The sequence below is a fragment of the Lepisma saccharinum genome, chromosome 23 (genome assembly GCF_977018435.1).
Source record: "Lepisma saccharinum chromosome 23, izLepSacc3.1, whole genome shotgun sequence".
Taxonomy (NCBI): Eukaryota; Metazoa; Arthropoda; class Insecta; order Zygentoma; family Lepismatidae; genus Lepisma; species Lepisma saccharinum.
The window spans coordinates 10,318,524-10,340,694 of NC_139251.1; the positions used below are offsets into that span (position 1 = coordinate 10,318,524).

General features: G+C 38.0%; 1 protein-coding gene across 2 annotated transcripts in view; it reads left to right on the top strand.

Moving 5' to 3' along the window:
- LOC146005361 (arylsulfatase B-like) overlaps positions 1–21,503 on the top strand; it is a 253,395-nt gene extending 231,892 nt beyond the window's left edge. For both annotated transcript variants that reach the window (XM_083144565.1, XM_083144567.1), the window contains 5 exons: positions 4,996–5,251; positions 13,010–13,167; positions 13,979–14,114; positions 16,815–16,970; positions 19,844–21,503. In XM_083144565.1, the coding sequence (XP_083000691.1) occupies positions 4,996–5,251; positions 13,010–13,167; positions 13,979–14,114; positions 16,815–16,970; positions 19,844–20,337 (1,200 nt within the window). In that variant the 3' untranslated portion in view covers positions 20,338–21,503. The remainder of the gene's footprint in view (positions 1–4,995; positions 5,252–13,009; positions 13,168–13,978; positions 14,115–16,814; positions 16,971–19,843) is intronic.
- Positions 21,504–22,171: the final 668 nt, after the last annotated feature.

The following is a 22,171-nucleotide window of genomic DNA, read 5'->3' on the forward strand; positions in this document are numbered from 1 at the left end:
AAACTCCTTACAGCTTTTGTATGAATTTTTGAATATAAAAATCATGTTGACCGTACACTTGCAAAGTTACGTAATTAATTAAATTTTATTAACTTTATCCAAAACCAGACATTCTGTGTAGCTATACGATCTCAATACCAAAACATAATTTCTATAACCTTGCAGCAAAAGCGAAAGAAATTGTTCCAAAGGCAATGTTACATTTCTGTGAATAAAGACTAAACCTAAATCATTTGTCATTGTAATTGCGACCCTATTGACTTTATTGAACGAAAGACAATAAACAAATTAAATCTTTTCATTGTCCTTAGTAAGATCTGTGAGAATAACATGAGTTCAATATTTTTATTTAGAAAAATAATATTTCGATCTTAGCGTTCATTTGGAAAATTAACATTTAGAATATTTCTTTACATTGTGTTTACAATATGTTAATAAAATCGTGAAGGGTGTTAGTGAATTATGAAACACAATTAAACATTATCACTGATTTAATACATCAAAAGTGCGAACATTGAAGCTTCACAAAGACGAAAAATAATTTTAAAAAACAATTCACATAAAACAATCTTATAAAATTTACATGTATAGTTCATATTAGCATAACTCGGTAAAATTGGTTTTTGTGTGAAAACGTTTGTATTTGAAACATAAATAATACAGGCTGATTACAAATGATTCATCGGCTTTTGACGTCTTATAGCTTCAAATATACTGTATAATGCCCACCCGTTTGTACTAATAACCAATGAAAAGAGAATATTTTAAAGTTTTGTTTATGTCATTGCAGGTTTCATTGTGATGCACCAGGCGGCAGGGTGATAACAGTTTGCAAAATGGCGACTAATCAACAGAAAGCATTTTGTGTGTTGCAATATGAGAAGACTGAATCCGTCACTACCGTGCAGCGTGCGTTCCGAAGACAGTACAGCATACAGCCACCAACCGACCAAAGCATTCTGCGGTGGTATAGACCGTTCAAGGAAACAGGTTGCCTCTGTAAAGGAAAAAGCTCCGGACGACCAGGTGTTGCAGTTGAAACAGTGAAGTGTGTCCGAGAGGCATTCCTTCGTAGCCCAAAGAAATCTACACGTCGTGCAAGTCGCGAACTGGGCATTCCTCAGCCAACTTTGTGGAAGATTCTGCGCAAGCGATTACATCAGAAACCATATCGCATACAGCTGCTGCAACGTTTACGGACAAGCGACCGCACCATCAGACGCAACTTTTGTGAACTTTTCCAGGAATCAATGGAAGATGACGATGTTCAGGGATGAGGCAACGTTCCACGTAAACGGTCACGTGAATCGTTACAACGTCCGCATATGGGGCACGGCAAATCTCCATGTTACAGAGGAGATTGAAAGAGATTCTCCAAAGGTGAATGTCTTCTGTGCTGTTTCACGTAACAAAGTATACGGGCCCTACTTTTTCCCTGGGAAAACTGTGACGGGTAAAATGTACCTACACATGTTGCACGACTGGTTGTTTCCTCAACTGATAGCTGATATCCCCAACTTCATATTCCAACAAGACGGAGCTCCGCCTCATTGGCATAGAGAAGTGCGTCGCCATCTCAACGAGGAACTTCCAAACCGGTAGATTGGGCGCTGCTCTCAGGATGATTTGGCACTCTTCAGGTGGCCTCCAAGGTCTCCTGACCTTACAGTTTGTGATTTTTTTTCTTTGGGGATACGTGAAAGACAATGTTTACGTACCACCTTCGCCGACAACATTGTCTGAACTCCAGGATCTCATCACTGCTGCGATGGTGAACATTGGCAGGGACATGCTCACGTGTATGGGTCGAACTTTACTACCGCATAGATGTTTGTCGTGTAACACGAGGAGAGCACACAGAACATTTGTAATGGTGTGTAAGAAACTTGAAAATGTGCTTTTTCATACAATGTATCATTCACTATTTTTTATGTAATACTTTGTGCAATACATTCATCCAAAACCCGATGAATCATTTCTAATCACCCTGACAGGAATATTTGATCGAAGTTCTTGTTACACATCGTGCCCTTGTTTTTGAATGCACAACATGTCTTCCATTAGCCTCCGATTAGCCTAAAGAAACATAAAAGCGGGTTAAAATAATAATGTAAATGTACACGTGTATCAATTTGGTCCAGTTGTGTAGGATATTTTGAAACTGAAAATTTATGTAACTTATATGAATATGTTATCGAATGCTTGCATAAAATTTACACTAACAAACTGCTTTGGTAGGTGTGACCGTAATATTTTAAATATTGACTAAATTTTGAAACAAATTATTTTGCAACCATAATCAACAACGCATCTTAACGTTAACTAAAGTTTGTAATTCAGGGTAAATTATTTTATATTTCTAAAATGTTGACAAGAGAAAGAAAAATTACCAAATCTAAGAGTATGTTAGATGCCTATTCTGGACACATGAAATCTTTACATCATGAACTAAACTATTTCTCTTATTTATATATGAGTATAAAACGTTTATTATTTGCCCTGTATCTTTTCGTAGGGACTAAATCACATGGAATCGCCCTAAACATTTCTAATTTTCAGCAACATCTTGAAGAAATGTGAACGTTACTCTTATATTTTTCATCATAATTGCCTCTGCAATTAAGCACACAGCATTTAAACATGATACCTCTTGTACATTTTCGCATATTTACACTTCATATAAACTCGATTACAGTTTTTAAAATTGCATTGCAATTCCATATTCACTAAAAAGGTCAAACATTGATTCCAAAGAAGCAAATCAAACATGGCGGCTATTTCTGACGTTTAGTCACATGATCCGAGCAAGAAATTAGGCTTTCAGATAGAGAAGCAGTGGCAGCTGGTGGTCTAAGGCCGTGTCCAGATTATAAGCGCTCCGTCCCGTTGTTCTAGCGTGACGTCGAAGTCACGTCCAAGTCTTCCGAATCTACATGTCCTCTTGTAGTACGGTTGTCACTTTTCCCGCCAGGTGTCAGCCCGAATTTCACCCCCCCCCCCCCCCCCCCCGGACTCTGGGACGCAGGCGCACCGTACGGACGCAGAAGGCAGACGCCAAAGAAACATCACAATGATTTCCACCTATTTACTACTCATATTAAAAATGTAACATGATATTTCATCATTTACAATTTTTCTACATTCAGTATTATCGATAAAATGTTAAAGTATCACTGAGTTTTACATCGTCTATTCAGTAAATGTTGTCGTACAAAGTGAAAGTTGGAATATGGCTGCCAAGCGCAGGGTCACAGCGAGTTCAAGCGTGCATCTGTCGCTCCTCTCAGTTCTCCCCTCCGACTCTACGTCTGCCGCGAATTCGGACAACGGAGGTTGGCTGAGTCCCCGGATGGAACGGTGCTCTAGGTGACATCTGCTGCCGATTCGGACGCGGCCTAACTCTATGGATGTGCACTGCAGTCTCGCACCCGTTTTTGCGTAAATGATGATGCTAAATGTATTGCCAACCAAAGTTTTGATCACCTTTCACTGAAAATGAGGCTATGACAGAGTTATATTTCATGATTTTTTTTTTTTTTACCACGGACTCTTTACAAATTTCAAATATTTCGGAAATTTTCCAGTTAATCACGAGAAGAGCGATGTTATTGTGCAATATGTAATTCAGTATTCGATACCCTGACAAAATCACTCAAAACATATAAATACCGATCTACAATATCAATACTATTGTCGATTTGCAAAATATTTCGTAAGAACTTCCTCCCCCGCTCCGCTGATATTAATGAACAAGGAGAATAATAACATTGGCGTACACCAAAGAAGCCGATCCAAACACCACATGGAGGAAATCAGTTGTAATCTATCTAGCTGTTGTTTATTTTTAATGACCGAACCAAGAAAATCAAGAGAATAATAAATCTTAAAGAAAATTACAGTAGTCATTCAGTCCACACTACCCTGCTTCGTACTTCTGAATTTTTCCTTCCCTTCCCCTTGCTGCAGTTCCTACAGGCTTTGTAGCTAACTTCCCTCCAAAAAATCAACAACGTTAAATATTAAGTCTCTCCTTTCGCTATGCACAATTTCCCTATTCATCATGAAATCAAACAGTTTGCACTGAAACAGGAACGACCTTTTGACATCGCTAAACAATTTTGCAAGGCAGTAACAGGCACACAATGTAAAACAGCAGACTGATGGATGTACGCTCCCTCCGCGCGGGTTGATAATTCTGCTACTAGGGCACAGGGACCGTTTATTTTGGCCAAGATACACTAAGCAAAGGAAATACGAGACATGTTGAAAACACCAGTTTCGCATTCAGGTTTGTCACACTACATTTGCTAACACACCGACCGCTGCGTTCATTGGCTTCCTTTATGATGAAAAATCCCCAGGCACGGCGCGCAAGCCAGAAGCGTTCTTTGCATTCTCTGCGTTCTCTGCTGCAACAGCGTTAGAGTGAACGAAACTGGCGTTGTGCGAGGGCGCCTCGGTCTACGCGGGTTGATATCGCTGATCGCACGCTTCTCCACCACCTCTCTTGGTGCAGCGGCGTGGGAACACATGATGTTTCGAAGGAGATAGAGTTCGATGAATAAGTATAATAATAATGATTTGCATTACAGATTTATTTGGGTGTACACGTGCGAATAGGCAGAAGCCGCTACTGGTCTGAAGTACATATTTGGTGTTACTTCTCTGTCTGGTAATTTACAATGCATTACAGAAAACAATCACATTGCGAGGAGAGCAAGAACATTTTTAGATCCAAAATTTAAATTTAAAATAATTATTATAATGGGGATGCAGGAATGCGATCATTTCAAATTCAAGTGGTGTTTTTTTGAGGAAGCAACACTATTATTGGGGTAATATGCCCCATGGAAAAATGCCTTGCTTGTCCCTCCGTGGAAAATATCTGCGGACGTTCATGATTAAGGGGGTCAATTGTCCCCCTACCCTCCCTCCCCGTGCGCATGTCTATGCTCCCTGGTACGCCACTGACTTGAAGTTGTTATCTTCTTGCAGGCGACGGGAGATATTGGTCTAAGCATGTACAGGAACTTGGATCCAGACTGGAAAGTTTTTAACAAGTACGCCACACGCCTGTATACAGAAGAGGCTGTGAGCATTATCCATCGCCACGACGTGTCTCGGCCGCTGTTCCTGTTCCTCTCGCACCCCGCTCCTCACGCTGGGAACGAGAATGAACCACTCCAGGCACCTCCTAGCAGGATTCAAAGATTTTCACACATTCAAAACAGGGAAAGGAGAATATATGCAGGTAACATGTCTACGTTTTTGCATTGATTAACAAGTAGTACACCACTATCATATTTTTTGTTACATTTAGAGAAAAATATTCAGCGCCTAAGTTTTTAACTCCGAAGTATCTAAATTATGCTGACGGGAATTTACTCTCAGCATCTGCCTCCTCAAAGTCGCAATGGCGTAGTGCTAATGTCCTTGCCTTGTAATCAAAGGGTCCTTGGAGGAAACATATAGTGGTTCGGATATCACATAGCAACTTCATCGTTGGCCGAAAGGTGTTTTTCTAATGGCTCATTCCATACGTTTGTGACATTTTACACACAAAATTTAAGGTTCTAGGCATGAGATTGGATTAAAATTTTCATAATGAACTGATTTAATAGAATTATGAAGTACTTCGTGGCGTCTGCTAACAAATAGAAAAAACTTGAGTATGATGGCATAGGCTTAATGCATGAAAAGCATTAACAAAATGAGTTACGTGTATGACGCTTTAAGAATGAAGCAAATTTTGACTTCATTTGTCTGTGAAGCATATAGGCTGCAGATGCTAGTAACTTTCATTGGTGAAATGTACAAATTATATGCATTCAGAGACATCTAAATCTTAATGTAATTAAAAACAATAATAATTTCCATACTAATTCATTTTGTTATTAACATCGAGTAGGACCACTTTTCGTGGAATGCCGCTAATACGATTGAAGTCCTCACAAAATATGCAAGTAGCACATCCTAAGTCACATTATCTGGTGAAATATATGCCCCACCGCCATACTGCAAAAACTCATAAAGAAACAAAATTCTTTCTTTATGATAATTTCCTTATTTCATTATCATCCCTTAGTGCGAAATTAATTCTCGTATTTATAGAAAATACCTTGAAGATTGAACCCTCGTGTTCAAGAAGATTTCTTCTCGCACAAAATGAAAAACACTTTTTGATGCCAGTTGTCTGCTTCAATATTTATCAATGTATTGACTCTTATCTGGTCTTAACCCTAGCTTATTCGTGCCGTACGAGAAACTTACTTACCTGAGTCTCTCACAGGCCCACACTTTTTTCCACTAAAATTTCAAAAAACATTTTGTTATTAAAACACGGCTTTTTTTGTTGATTATATATGTGTATAGTTATTTAATAATTATAACCAATTATTGCATTGTCGCACACATATTTTGTCATTCACTAAAACTCACAAAATCCATAATATTTTTTATTAATTATTTTTTGCTTATAGAGGGGCACTTGTTTATTAATTATAATAATTACAAAAATTATCATCATTACCAACAAAATGTACACTTTGAGTGTACATGTGTGTCTCGCATAACACGCATTCAAAAATGGCACCTGATAGGTCCACCGAGTTCATTTTGTCTCCTATTTACATTACATTTAAGTATTTATGACAAAAAGTAATACAGAAATATTGAGAACACCCTAGGGAACAATGTAATTTATTTTCAATTTTATATAAAAAAAATACAATTGAAGGTCGAAAAAATAGAGGTGGTGGGCCTGACAGCCCCCCTCGGGTATGCTGGGGTTAATATGGTATAAACAAGAAAACATGATTTATGGTAAAGCATGTTACGATATGTCTCAATTTGATTGCGAGAATTTTTTGTCGCCCCTTTCAATTGCAATCTCACGAAATCCTTTATCGTTTCTACAACTTGAGTAAGTTCTTCCAGGGCCGGATTAACCTATGGGCAACTGGGGCAATTTCCCCGGGGCCCCCACGAAAAGGAAGCTGTGAAGGGCCTCCACCAAAAAATATATTTAACCAGCTGGCTATCTATGCTTGTGAAAAATTACATAAGAAGTCGTATTTTGGAAATAAAAAAAACCTTCAATGTGAGGAGATAGCCAGAAGAAGAAGGTGCACAGAAGAGTACAATAAGGAACACTGCCACGTCCTCTCAGGTGAGCATCTGCCAGCTTAGCACAGGGTAGAAACAATGAGATACCTCTGGGTACAGATCAGGGTGACTAACACTACGAATATATGGAAAGAAACAATAGATATAACCCACTACGGAGGGTACAATTCGTAATATATTCTTGAATAACATGTACAAATACTAGATGACTTTGGAAATCTTTTCATACAATATTTTTTCTTCTTTTTTATTTCTTATTAATTGCAGCCAATCTTCTTCTTTGGGCCTCTTCTTCTTGTAATTACTAAGGCTTCTTCTTCTTACAATTACTAAGGCTTCTTCTTCTTATAATTACTAAGGCATCTTCTTATAATTTCCAAGGCTGCTTCTTCTTGAAATTATTACTAAGGCTTTTTCTTTTTATAATTACTAAAGCATCTTCTTCTTATAATTACTAAGGCTTTTTCATGTAATTACTAAAGCTTCTTCTTCTTATAATTACATACTGTACATTTACATCCTTATTTACAAATTCCTGATGCTACTTAAGTTTCTTCATCTATGTAACATCAACCTTTCCTTATTCTTTATTTACATCTTTTGGTTCGTTCATTGGTCTTGCTAATGAACCTTTTAGATCCTGGCTGGATTGGTTTTTACTTGGACGTGGATCATTATATAGGCTTCCCTTTGTATATACTTCCTGGAACGGTATGTATATCTAGGTTCTGCAGCTTATATGCACGTTCTTGTTTGGAGATGTCGTGCAATAGACCCAGTGGATCATATTTGATGATTGGAGGTTGTATGATTTCTCCTCCTTCCCTTTTTCGTCTTGCCAAAATAGATTATTTCGTTTTCCTGCCTCTCTTTCCTCGTTTCTTTGGCATCACCTTATACAAATTCACGGAAATATTAAGAAAATCTATCTCCCAGATAGACAAACAGAAAGGGGTTAGTTAAAGATCGCCGCCTGGCCGGCGCTAACCTTAACTTGGAGCTGCAATAGATGCGCCTACCAAAAAGTGCTTGGGTACCTGCCGTGAAATGGCGCTACACCTGGGAAAACAACCCAAAAGCCGCACGATTACGATTCGTGGGAACCGTAATAGAGCCAGAATCGTAATTACAATTCGACTTCTTTACTTTTATATAATGATCACTTATGCTATTACTGAATATTAATTACCCTTTCCACCTTATTTATATCCTGTTATTGTGCTAAGTTCATTTATTTCTTTCATTATAATTAGTATTAATATCTACAATCATTATTTCAACACATCAGCGCTTTCCCTTTTTTCTTTTTACAATGGTAGCCGTTTTCTTGAGTGCTGCCATCTCTAGCCAATTTTTTAAACTGCTTTATGCATCATCAAATATAAGCGTCGTTCTTTTTGCATGCTGCCATCTATGATCCTCTACCTCGAACAACAACAATGCAGTTTGTGTACGAGACAGTTTGTATACGTGACAACACTCACGTCAGCGGGTGAGAAACGTCCGACTGAATCCTCTTGACTATGAAAATGAACATCAAATCCACCTCTCGCCTAGTGAACATTTCAGAGTGGAACGTTTTCTACCAGTGATTGATCAAATCACCTCATCACTCGCAGACAGGATATCTCCCTATGAAACTGTCGCAAAGAACTGCAGTATTCTAAATGAACTTGCAGTGGCAACTCCATCACAAATTACGTCTGCAGCTGTCGAGCATCGACGAGGAGAATCTGTAACCCTCGGTAGAGAATGAGCTCATACAGTTTGCACACCTAGTAAGTAGTAGCAATGTCAAACATCAGGAAGACATCCTAATGTCCCAATGGAACTGTCTATGTATAATATTGTATGTAAAGACCCGTTCCACAGTACATTTCCCAATGTTGAAATTCTCTTTAGAATGTATTTGGTCTTAATGGTAACAAACTGCAGCGGAGGAAGGTCTTTCTCAAAAATGAAATTAGTGAAAAACAAGCTTCGTGCTGCCATGGGATCGGATCGCTTATCCAATCTTTGTTTATTAAGCATTGAAAAGGAACTTCTTCGTGAATTAGACTTAGATGATATAGTAGATGAATTTTCGGCGGAAAAGGCAAGAAAAGTGGGTCTACTATAAGTGTTAAGCCATTGGGAATTTTCTTGAAGAAAGTGTAGTTACTAAATTTCAACAATGAACCTGTCGGTAATTGTCCAGTAGATGGACCGTGCATATGTAGTGACATATTTACTCTTAATTGTAAATAATATCATTTATAATTAATTATGTACCGGTACGTAAGTCTACTGCTCAGTTCTGTTTCTGTCTGAACCCCCTTAGTATTTACTATATATTGTAGTTACGGTGTTCACTCTTCATAATATACTGTGGACATTTAAACGCAGAATTTTACTGCTGCTACAGCGCTACAATTTTCGTCCTGTAACTTTATTTTACTGCGCTATTCTCCCTTCAAAACCTATTTGCGATATGTTCGATTGTGAATGACTACTGATTCTAAAATCAGGTCTACCATTTCAACTGCTGAAAATTTGGGGTTAACATATTGAGCTAATAAAGCTCCTAGTAAGAAATAATTTAAAAAATGGGGGACCGCTTCCCTGCGCATACTGAAGCGCAACGTGTCATAATTTATAGAGTGAAACTCTGCTTGTAATTTCCCTGGGCTAATAATGCCATGTACTCGTAAAGAGCGTAGTTGGGAAGAAATTCGGGAGATGCAGTACCTTGATTAAAGCTTCTGAAGTCACGAAGGGAAGAAACCGCTCTGGAATATTCTCTGTGGTGCCAGTATTGCTCTGCGTTGTACAGAAGACGGTTGATTTTTGGTCTGTTGTAAAATAGCCAACGTAAGTCCGTTGTATGTGAGACTGTAATTTAAATTTCTCTCAATTACTCTGCACATATACAGGGTGATTCAAAAAATGTTAACAGTATATGGGAAATAGAAAATGCATTACTCATTACTGGGGCTCGGAAGTTGAGGACCTATAAAGAGACCTAAAAATATCAAAAAAAGGATCTAAAACTGAAAAAAGGACGTATAAATGTGATCCAAATTAATTAATAGCTTCAGTTTTAATTACATATTTAATGAATAAAAAAATAAAAAAATCTGGTGTTATGGAACACAGTGCGAAAAAACTATATGAATGAAATGCATCATCTTTCTGCCCAAAAATGTTTTTCTCTCGTTTCAGGGATGTTTCAAATGTATTTCTTTCTTTCTTTTTTTATTTCTTTACAACAGAAAGGATGTTTAAGAGGTGATGAACTGATGATGATTCGAATTGAGAATGGGTAGTAAAAACGTAGTCGAAAGAAGGTGAAGTTGTAAAAAAAAGCCGTTAAGACCTAAAAAAGGCTAAAAAAGGACCAATAAGCCAAAAAACGCCGAAAAATGCATAAAAGCACAAATAAAACCCACCTTTTTCTGGCCTACAATGACCCAAAATAAACATATATTATGTTGGGCCTCGTCTTCGGACACTAGGAAAAAGAAGAATTTTTCCTCAACTTCCGAGACCTGCTCATTACTCACTGTCTATGTTGAACATCATCTATGTGTGGACAATGATGGTAAACAAGTGGAGAGCATGTGAAAACATTGTCATGTAAATTTGTTCAATATTATTCATTAAAGAAGTAAACTTAGACGGTGAGTAGTACATTTTCTATTTCCAATTTCGTTAACATTTTTTGAATCAGTCTTTATTACAAGTATATTAAATGTATTATCGTTATATACTAAGTGATCGTCAATGTGTGTAAGAACTAGCTCGTAATTCAATATAGAAAGTGTAATAAGTGAGCCGGGGGAATAGCGCCAAGTTTTGTTGCTTTCAGTCTTATGAAATTGGAGCCTGAGATCAGTGTTGTTTTGTCATTTAAAATGTCAAGGATCTACAGAAAAACTAAATTTACATCCTTCATGCCCGAGGAGCATGTCCATAGTTCTAACGACAAATATTTTCTCAAGGAAGAAGAATTCCGACGGGATTGGTAGTGCATCCATGGACGTCCGGAAGGAGAGTCAACCAAAAGTTATATATTTCACACATATAATTTAATTTCAGCCACAATAATATATGTTAATTATTGCAAGAACATGATAAATTCAAATTGAAGCAATGTTTTATGAGAGGACAACACTATTATGGGAGAAAATGTTCCTCGTTTGCCCCCCTGGAAAAAAAATATCTTGCTTGCCCCTCCCTGGAAGAAAAGCATGCGGACGACTATGAGTGCATCTTCCACAACTTACACCAGAAACTGCTCAAAACCAACAGGACCCAAAAGAAGAGAAACAGTTCATAATGAGTCCCGGGTTCGATTCCCGGTGGAGGCACATATTGATTCGGATCAGACTTTAAACTGTAGGTCCAGTCCCGATTAACCTCTCTGTGCATAACGTGGACTTAAAACACCAAATCAATCAATAAAAGTTCATAATGAAAACGAAGAAATATCGTCCAAAAAATCTGTCTAATCATTCTATTGTTCAGTTTGCTGTCAGGACAAAGATCTCGATATGAGGAAGTGCCTAATGTGCAATGCTTATGTTCATTAAATCTGTAGTGGAAATAACAAAAAGGACAAAAAAGAAAAATCTGTGCCTCATTGCTCTTGATTTCTAACGTATACAAGACCGTAATTATTACTATTCAAGATCTGTTGAATACTTCGCATTTCATTTGCAATATTTCCTGGAAAAATCAAAATATGTAATCTGCACAAGTAAATTGTATTTTTCAGAAATACATCCAAACTATGATGTTTTCGATTAGGATTTTGTAATTTGTTGTGTGTAAATATACTCTCCTTAATTTATTGTCACTTGAAGAATTTGTCGTTATTACCCCTTACCTGGTTGCCAGTGGCGTAGCAACATATAGCGTTTTTAAATTTGAAATCTCAACGTGAATCGATACAAAATCTTCAGGCATGCGTCAGCAAATAATCATATTTAAATAATAATAAATTAGTGAAGAAAAAGTTGTTTTATTAATTTCACTCACCCTAAAAATGTCTTTCTTTGTTTTCCGGGAGCTGAAATATGAAGCTGTAGATAAGAAGTAAGAACTGTTTATATTATCCATTGCCTTCTTGAGTTGCAAGCAACCCAAGCATTTAAATGCCTTGCCTTGCTTCGTGGCAGTTGGAGGTGCTTTATCGATAACATATTAGAATCGAGAGTGCAAGGTCGGGAGAAAGAAGAGGAGACAAGACAAATTGCTTTTTAATCGAGAAAATAATAAATGGGTAAAAATGCCCAAGCAAGTTATCGTGAATTTTTGCGAAAATGTTTCACATGAGATATATGACAATTACTTTTACATTCTCCGGGGCCCCTTAGGTTTAGAGCCCGCCGGCCTGTATGTTACGCCCCTGATTTGACGTATTATAACGTTTAACTAGCATTTAAAGCCAGATAAAAACATAATGTTTTAATTTTATTGCCTACAAAATTAGCCTTTTCCATCTTTTTCCCCCTAACTTTTATTAAATACATTTTTTGTAGCAAATCGATAAGACGCGAGGCCCCGGGCGGTAGCCCACTTCGCCCACCCACTGGTGGTTGCGTCATTACCCATATGGTTGGGTAATAAACACCAGTTTGCAACGTTTTCTTTAAATTTCCATACAACATTCGTTTTTGGATTTCAGATACTCTTTTGCTTTCTGTGCGTTCTACAAAAACCTACATAAGTTACTCTATCTTACCCTGTTCTTGTTTGTCAGAAAAAAAACTATTATCAGTAAAGATACGAGTACAATTCACAGAATTATTACCCCAAGGGACCCTATATAAAATCAAGTCCACAAATTGAAGCGTTCAGTCAACTCAGAACTTACTCCCCTTTCTCTCTGTGTTTCTCGCAGCAATGGTCTCTGAACTGGACGACTCGGTTGGATCTGTGATGATGGCTCTTGCGAAGAAGAGAATGTTGGAGGACTCCATTGTCGTCTTCCTCTCTGACAACGGGGCCCCAGTCGAAGGATTCTACGAAAACCACGGCTCCAATTGGCCTTTCAAAGGGGTAACACTAATCTTGAAAAAGTTACTTTTTAACGTAACTGAGTCACAGATAATTTGTTCAAAAATTACTCAGATATATATTTTTTTAAAATAGAATCCAGTTTCAATGCAGTTTATTTTAGAAAACTGCAAATTGCTTTTCGAGTTGCTGTATGCTAGATTATTTAAAAACTTCTAACACAAATTTTCATTATATTATCATGAACCTCATAATTTTAAATATGGGAATACTGAGGTGAAATAAACCCTTCTGCTTGATGTAGTACGAAAGATAATTCTAATTGCCACATATATTTGTGTTCTTGACTTCGATGCATAAAATGCAGACCGGAACCCATATTCCACTATGAGGATATTCACTAACTCTCTAGCATTCTTGAACCCGAAGGTTTATGCAGCAACAAAGGCCTTCCATCTGTCCTTATCCTGGGCAAGATCAATCCAATCCTTCCCATCATTACCGATTTCTTTTAGGTCCATCTCAACGTTATTCCATCTTCGTCTTGGCCTTCCTACAGGTCTCTTACCATCAGGTTTCTCAACAACAATCCTGTAAATTCTTCTGTCCTCTCCCATTCGTGCCACATGAACAGCCCATCTAAGTCTTATGAAGGTATCCTCAATAGTGTATTTTCCTACAGGAAAAACTATTTGTGAAACTGTTGGACCGAATAGATATGTTTCTAATACAAGTAAGGAGAAATGTAAATTGTTACTGAACTGAAAACTTTGTCATCATGTTGTGAACGGTATAGCATAGCATTAACAGAAATGAAAACAAATGTTTATCACCATAACCCCTCATCTCGCAGCAAAAGAACACGCCTTTCGAAGGAGCCGTGAGGACGCCAGCGTGCGTGTGGAGCAAGAGGTTCCAATCGAACAGAAGGATTTCTTCGCAGCTGATGCACGTGGCAGATTGGCTCCCGACGTTCTACTCGGTCGCAGGTAAGTTCCTTTTTTATTCTATACCCTCCCTCATCTATCTTGGTGCAAGGTCGTGCATAGTGGCAGAGAAGGGGAGGGATCAAGTGGGCAGAGCGAAGCAATACACGCTGCTCGAAAGCTTGGGCTCAAGTATCTGAGCGCTCAGCGAGCAACGTGATCGCTCAGTTACTTGACGGTCAAATAGGCGTTGCTCGGCGAGCGCTGCTCACTTGATCGCTGAGCGAACTTGAACCTTGCTCGCCAAAGGTTTGAGACACAGAATATAGCGTTTTTGTAGATCTCGTGAGGCAATGGGAAGAAAAGGAAAACTGTATGAGGATGGCGACCAATGAGGAAATATTTATTGATTGATTTGCTTTATTTTACTTCGCCTTTTGAGCCAGCGTCGTAGCGCGATGTGCTAACCACTCCGGTACGGGGTCGTCAGGAAATATTTATGATTAACGGCTTGCGATGTAGCGTAATTTCAAAGGAAGTTTAAGTAACAGAAGGTAATGTAATATTCCAGTTTTTGTAATTGTATTAAAATGAAAGTGTTGTTTATTCAAAATAATAAATATTAAATATACACTGTAGTTTTGGAAAGTTGTACACGTGTGTGAAAATGAAAATTTCGACAGTTTTTGTCCCTTCAACTTTTCTATTTCCATAATTAACAGCTTTCAAACACCGAAATCTTGTAAACTCGACGAAGAAACCCATTCATCACAGATTATTCAAAGGCATTGATATTTTGATCAATGAGCACACAGCTTCAAGTAAATGATCTGTTTGCTAAACGAGCGAAAATCTTACGGTTCAGAATACTGGGACAGAATACTGGGACAGAGAATATTGGGACGTTGAAGTTCAGATCAGGTTTTAGAAACTCATTTTTTAACCTTTACAATAGGTTTTGCCTCTAGAATCACCAGACCACTTTCGATGCCTGTACGACTCCTATTAATTTTAATGAGCTGAGTGAGAGAAATTGAGTACTAAAAGTGGTAAACGTTGTAAGTGCCAAAAGCGAAAGTGTTGGGAAATCGCATCGTTCAGCACATCAGCCGGTACGTACCTTCACACTAGTGCCTTTTTACACGCCCTTTGAACTAGTTAGAGGGCTGGCAACCACTTTTCACGTTTACCACATTATAAAGCATGGCACATTTCACAGTTTAACGTGGAAAACTGTGTTGGAATTCTTGTGGCACTTACATCGTTTACCAATTTGTCTTCAATTGTAAACGAAATGTTATAGACATTGCAGGTACATTTTACATATCAGTTAGTAATTTATTATTCTTATTACTACTATATTGTATTGATTTATAATGGTGGCTATGAGGTCCAGTATGGCATTATGGCCACTGGAGGTGTATCAAATATAACTTTTTAGTTGTAAGTTTATTGTATTTGTATCGCATCGGCAATTGATTTAAAAGGCAACCTTGTGGAACATCAATCTCCGAAGTGCATATCCTCAAATATTTAAACGACACCACATCAAACCTAACCGGTTAGCCTCTCATTATGCGAAATGTTGTCCTTGTTACAACCGACATTAACTGTTATCGAAAACTCCTGTCATTGACCAAAGTATTTTAAGAGTGAAAGTTGTTTACCTCAAGTTTCCTCACAGATAGGTAATCTATGCAAAGTAGGTAAAAGGCAGAAAATATTTCTAACTTATACAATTCAATATCCGTTTACGGCATATATTCAGAGAAAAAATGAACACGTTTCCACATCACTCATTCCACCATGAGTTCTAAATTCCTTTTTTAGCGTAGTTTACATAAACTGTAAAACAATTCAATGTAATAACACGTGCAGGCAACATTGGTGGTCTAAGCACGTGGCTGCGACAGAAAAATCCATAAGATATCGCATATTAAATTAGGTTGAAACCAAAATCCACGTCTAACAGCTCACGGTCTGTTCCGGCTTGTCCAACTTAAGTGCAATCCATTTCCTCCATAAATGTTAAATTGCTACTCAAAGCATACGTAGATGGTACAATATGTAGAGTCTGTCACAAAAAAATAGCACCGCTCTTAAAAATTACATGTTTAGCGTGATTTAATGAAAATCATGATTTTTATTCACCCTGTATGCGACCATGGCTCCACCCTTGCTCATGTCCAATTCACCAGGCTCGGAACAAAATAAATTGTTTTCTATATGATCCAGTTGCGTGAAGATCACATAATTCAGAGTGGAGCACAAACCAAGAGTTGCTATTTTTTTTGTGACTGACTGTATGTAATAACGGATTTTCCAAAAGCCCTTCCCACATTTAGATTCACTATAACTTTGAAACGAACAGAGATATTTCAGTGAAATAAAGTTTGTACTTCACAGCAGTTTTTAAAGTTTTAACTAGCAACACTGCATGTCTATCGCCCTCATCGCACACATCCAGCTGGGCACCATTCACATCCATGCATTCCTGGAGTCTCGTCCTGAATCCAAAATGCTCGCAATCACTGCAGATATATTTGCCTTGAGGTCATCCAGATCCCTTGGGTTTTCCGTGTAAACTTCCGTCTTGACATATCCCAACAGCCAGAAGTCACACGGAGTCAGGGCTGGCGACCTTGCGGGCCATGATGTGGGTCCTCTCCGGCCAATCCACTTGTCTCCTGAATCGACGCCATCTTTATATATATATATATATATATATATAATTTCTCTCCTTTTTCTCACTTCATTTCGCAGGAGGAGACGTTCGAGACTTGGATGGAATCGACGGGTTCGACATGTTGGAAGCGTTGTCCAAGAACCTTGAATCGCCTCGAAAAGAAGTTCTCATCAACATCGACGAGAAGGTTCCGTATGCAGCTCTCAGGGTTGGAAACTTGAAATATATCGAAGGTAATTGTTTCCTATGTAGTAACAATACACTCCGTGAGTAATTTTAAATAGTTCAACCCTTACGTACACAATAACCCCTCCATATTCTGGTGGTAACATTGTCGCGTTGTAATCAAGGAGTAAAGGGTTCGATCCCCTGAGGTTCCCATCCAACTTTATATAAATGTCGCTACGGCCGAGCGCCACCCTTGAGATCTGGACTCAAGATCTAGACCAAGACGTCTCAGATTCGAGTCCTGGTGTGGGCATGAATTTTCCTTCATCGGTTTCATCTCATCATCCAGGATGAGTAAAAATCTTGATTTTTATTTTTTTTAAAAAAAACATTTTTGATGATTAGTTTAATTTAAATCGGAAAATTTGATACAAATCGAATTTTTATTTAAAAAGAAAACCACGTTTAAAATTGCTGGTGTGGTTTTTGGCACCATACATACAAGATATGCTTTTCATAGAAAGGCTTTTTATAGTAAACGTCTCTGTAAAATATTTGAACAGTTTGATTAAAGCAAATAAAAAATTACATGTAAATATACATTTTACTGTTTCTGATACTATATACTACATGAACCTACTGTGGAAATGTTTGTTGAGTGTGCTAATGAAACTATAATAATTTCAGTAACTTTTCTTTCAGTGAAAATAAAACATTCTTCATGTACTATATAATTGTAACTTAAATTTTTTAGAAGTTTTGTGCTTGAATTTAAGAAATTCTTTTAATGAGAGTTTGCTCAATATCAGCTGCCATGTTTATTTATAGTTTAATGATAATGACACTATTGACGTTTTATATGATTAGTATATTGTATATTTTTCTACACAAAATTTTTGCTATTCTTACCTATAAAAATAATGACTTTTGAATCAAGAGATTTTAAGTATGATCACAGTTTACATATTACATTTCCTTTCTTATGAGCTTCACCAAATCAGTAAATATCTTTTGTTCCCTTTCCTTTATTATTACCGTCGCAATTATAAGGTATGCCCAAATGAAAAAAGACCTTTGCTGTAGCGGCGTTGTATCTAATCGAAGAAGGTAAATATGATTGCCGATAGATGGCGCGATGCTTGTCCCAGTTTGCAGGTGTAGCGAACGACTTCGCCTGCTGTTTCCTCAGTTGGCGAGAGTGGTCTTGCGCGGACGGGTACAGTATGGATTCCTTCAGATCAGTGCAGAGAGCTGTAATCCAATTTCTTCACGCAGAAGGCGAGCATGCTTCACAAATTTATCGCAGGCGGTACTGCAACACGTTGCTGAGGCTTAAACAGGCCATCAAAAACAAGCGCAGAGGTAAGCTATCGAAGGAGATAGTGCTGCTCCAGGACAACGTTAGGCCACATGTGGCCAAGAAGATCCTCGACCTGCTAAGAACATTTCAATGGAATGTCCTCACACATCCTCCATACAGCCCCGATATTTCCCCATGTGACTCCCATATCTTCGGCCCCTTAAAACAATCACTGAAAGGTCAACGGTTCACCTGTGACAAGGAAGAAAGATCACCGTGGAAAACTGGATCCGTAAGCAACCCAGGAGTTTCGACACTCAAGCCATCCACTCCCTTCTAAGCGCTGGGACCGGTGCATCAATATCAATGGCAATTATGTGTAGGTATCTTGTTACACATTAATTGTAATTCACTTATTATGTAATGCAAATATTCTGTAATATAATACTCTTTAGATATAACCGTAGTCTCCTTTTCATTTGGGTATACCTTACATATTATTAGAATATAGCCACAACATAAGATGAATACAAAAATACCCACTTTAAACTGTAGGTCCAGTCTCTATGACCTGTCTGAGCATAAAATGAAGTTAAAACAAAATTTAAAATTCGATACTAAAAAAAAGCGCACATAAATTGCAGTGAACATTGTGAATTATTCACTAATCCATTGTTAGTTGTACTAATTCAATATTCACGCAAAAGGCTATCCTATATCACTCCCGAAATACACTGTTTCCTTCATCGGTGAATTCAACAACCGAGTAAATTGTACGTAGTAGAACTCAGCAGTCTTAAAAAAACTGGAATTCAGTCTACCACGAAATATAAAAGTATTAATTTATTTATCATTAACTTCACGGCCCTTCATTCAGAATCTAACATGCCCCAAAAGCTTTGTATTTCTTTACCATATTTAGAAGGACATTCATCTCTTCATGGACGATTTCTAAATAAATAGACGCTTCTTCTCTCTAACACATTTCGTACCTTTGTCGCAAATCCAGTGTATTCCGAAACCAGTTCGTTTCTTCATCGTGGATGAGATCTCGCTTCTACTTCGTATTCTCATAAATAAAGTCAATTCTTTCCGATCGTAACTAAACCCACAGTGCAGTCTCAAGGCCATGAATATCATTTCAACAATCAAAAGTTTGAGACCAACAATTTTCTCTAATAAGATGTAGAAACGTTAATATACATGAATAAAAATGTTTTCTTGAGCGTGCCTCCTTGGGAACAGATGTAGCCGCAACCCCTATTTTCACAGTGGACTCGTCCAGTCAGCGCATGCGCACTTGCAACGATGGTCGAGACTAGCGCAGGCAGGCTGTGTAGAAATGCAACAGAGCACAATGATCTGGCAGTTTTGTAATCCTTTTTTTTTTTTTTTTTTAAGTTAGAAGCAATGTTACAAAATATCCATTTGGTACACGTTGTTAATTAGTTATAGAAGTTATTTCTCTTAATTTCAGAAATTTATCTTTCATTAGAGATTGGTAAATTTCCTTAGAAGCTTAGCTATGGCCACCTTTAGCTCACCTACCTACTGTATCTGAAACTTAAGGTAAAATAAGGTAAATAAATATGAATTATTTGTATGCATGTTTCTGAAAATTTTTGCTTGCATTTCCAGGCACAACAGACAATGGAAATTACGACAGGTGGTTTGAACCAGACGACCAAGATAATCTTGGGATCTACGACGTTTCTGCTGTGTACAGGAGCAAATCAGCCCAGGCTCTATCGTCCGCCGGTTGTCCCTTGCCGCCAAATATCTTGGAACTGAGGTCGCAGTCTCAGGTACACTGTGGCTCCAGAAATGAACAGGACCGACAGTGCAACCCGCTCTCATCTCCCTGCCTCTTCGACTTGGAGAACGACCCGTGCGAACACAACAATGTATACGGGCTGCACGCGGAGTCTGATTTCATTGTTGAGAAGTTTCGGCAGTACAATGCAACACTTGTCCCGGCAGCCAACACAGACCTGGATCCATTATCGAACCCAATATACTGGAACTGCGCCTGGACGTTTTGGAGAGACTTCACGAGTGATCCCGATAGACAATTTTCCAATTCAAGAAATGCACGTTGTGGAAGATCGCAAAAACCTCATGGTATTTACTAACACATGCACACACAAGTATGGGCTACTTTGTAGTATCAGTATTAACTCCCGTTGATCGACATACTAGCGCTAACATTGAAATTTATCTGCTTATATATCTGTGGTAAAATACGAAAGCTCTTTGAGACGCAGTCTAATTGTCTTTTGTTTTGCTACGGGTGAAAAAATATATAAGAGGATGGAGCGTTCCCTTCCGTTATTAGGAGCTGTGCGGTGATTCTGTTAACAAATTGGCAAAATGTTAGCGTGACGCTCACGTGTCTATCAACCGCGGGACTGTTTTTTTTTTTTTTTTTTTTCAGTTTTTAATTTTTTTTGGTGTTAGTGAATTGAATTGAGTGACTTCTTTCACGATGGACAATACTCATATGTTGCAATGGTTAATACGCGATAGAGACTATGAAAGTGTACGTGAGGAGCAGTGCGATATTCTTGATTCAGAAGATAGTGATGTGAAGGAGCCTGCCATAAGCGATCATGAAAGGAACAGTGAAACGTCAGCCTCGAAAATGACCATCAAACTCGAAGAAATGTTCATGGGCCACTGTACACTAGACGTGACGAAACAACAATGTTGTATATGCACATAATTAACAAAAAAAAATTAGAACAAAAAAAGATAAACGAAATTTTAAAAAAATGGACATGTTAGCGTCATGCTAACATTTCGACCATCAGTGACATCAGTCGACCAATGCAGGATTAAAGCAATTAGGGTGTTCAATTCCCATGTTATTTCAATTCATGTTCTTTTACAAAGAATCTAGACTGTACACATAATATATACAGGGTGTTCATAAAATCCCGGTACCATTACAACATTAATACGACATGCTTGAACAATACCTTCTTTCTCAGTTGGAGGAATTCCAGCCTACCATAATTTTTCAACAAGATGGGGCACCCCCTCATTGGTCCAAGGATGTTCGAGGTCTTCTGGATAGACATTTCCCTGGCAGGTTAATAGGTCGTGATGGACCTACAATACCCTGGCCACCGTGCTCTCCTGATATCACACCCTAGGATTTCTTCTGCTGGGGGTATGTCAAAGATTGTGTTTACCGCACTCCTGTTCCAGATGTTGCTACTCTTCGAAGAAGAATAGCTGAGAGTATCCTAACTGTTACTGTTGATATGCTGGGGCGTGTATGGGCAGAAGTGGATTACCGCCTGATGTTCTGAGAGCAACTAGAGGGGCGCACATTGAAGTGATTGGCATATAAACGTGGAGAGTTGTAGCTTATTTTGCTATCAACAACATTATTCTATTGCATGTAGTTTCCGAGCTATATTTTTACATGGACTTTATGAACACCCTGTATATTATTTCTCCGTTACTAGTAAACTCCATTAATTGTAAGCATTCCAGTATTATATTCCTTCTTCTTTAAATATACAGGATAGAGAAACATTCTACAAAAGAATTATAAACTGTGACTTTCCTCTTCCACAGTGTCGAACCGTTAACTTACAGTGGTATATAGTGTGTCTGGCTTAAAAGTATAATAAAATAATAATTAATAACTTTTAAGTATACAGAGATATTTCTATGCAGTTTTCTTCTATCTATAGAGTAACTCAAAAAGTTTTGTTTCTTTTTACTATGGATATTACTTCGCTTGATTTTTTGTGTAAAGTCTGAAGTGCACCAAACATGATATCGTAACCTTTCTGATCTCCCACGTCGCATTTGTGCTGCAAAACGGAATTTGACGCTAGTAATACTGTACAACACTTGCGCGGAGCTTGGATAAAGGTTGGACATCTCTCACTACTAATGGTGCACATATCGAGGTGTAATAGGTATGTAAAAAAACTTTTTGAGTTACTCTAT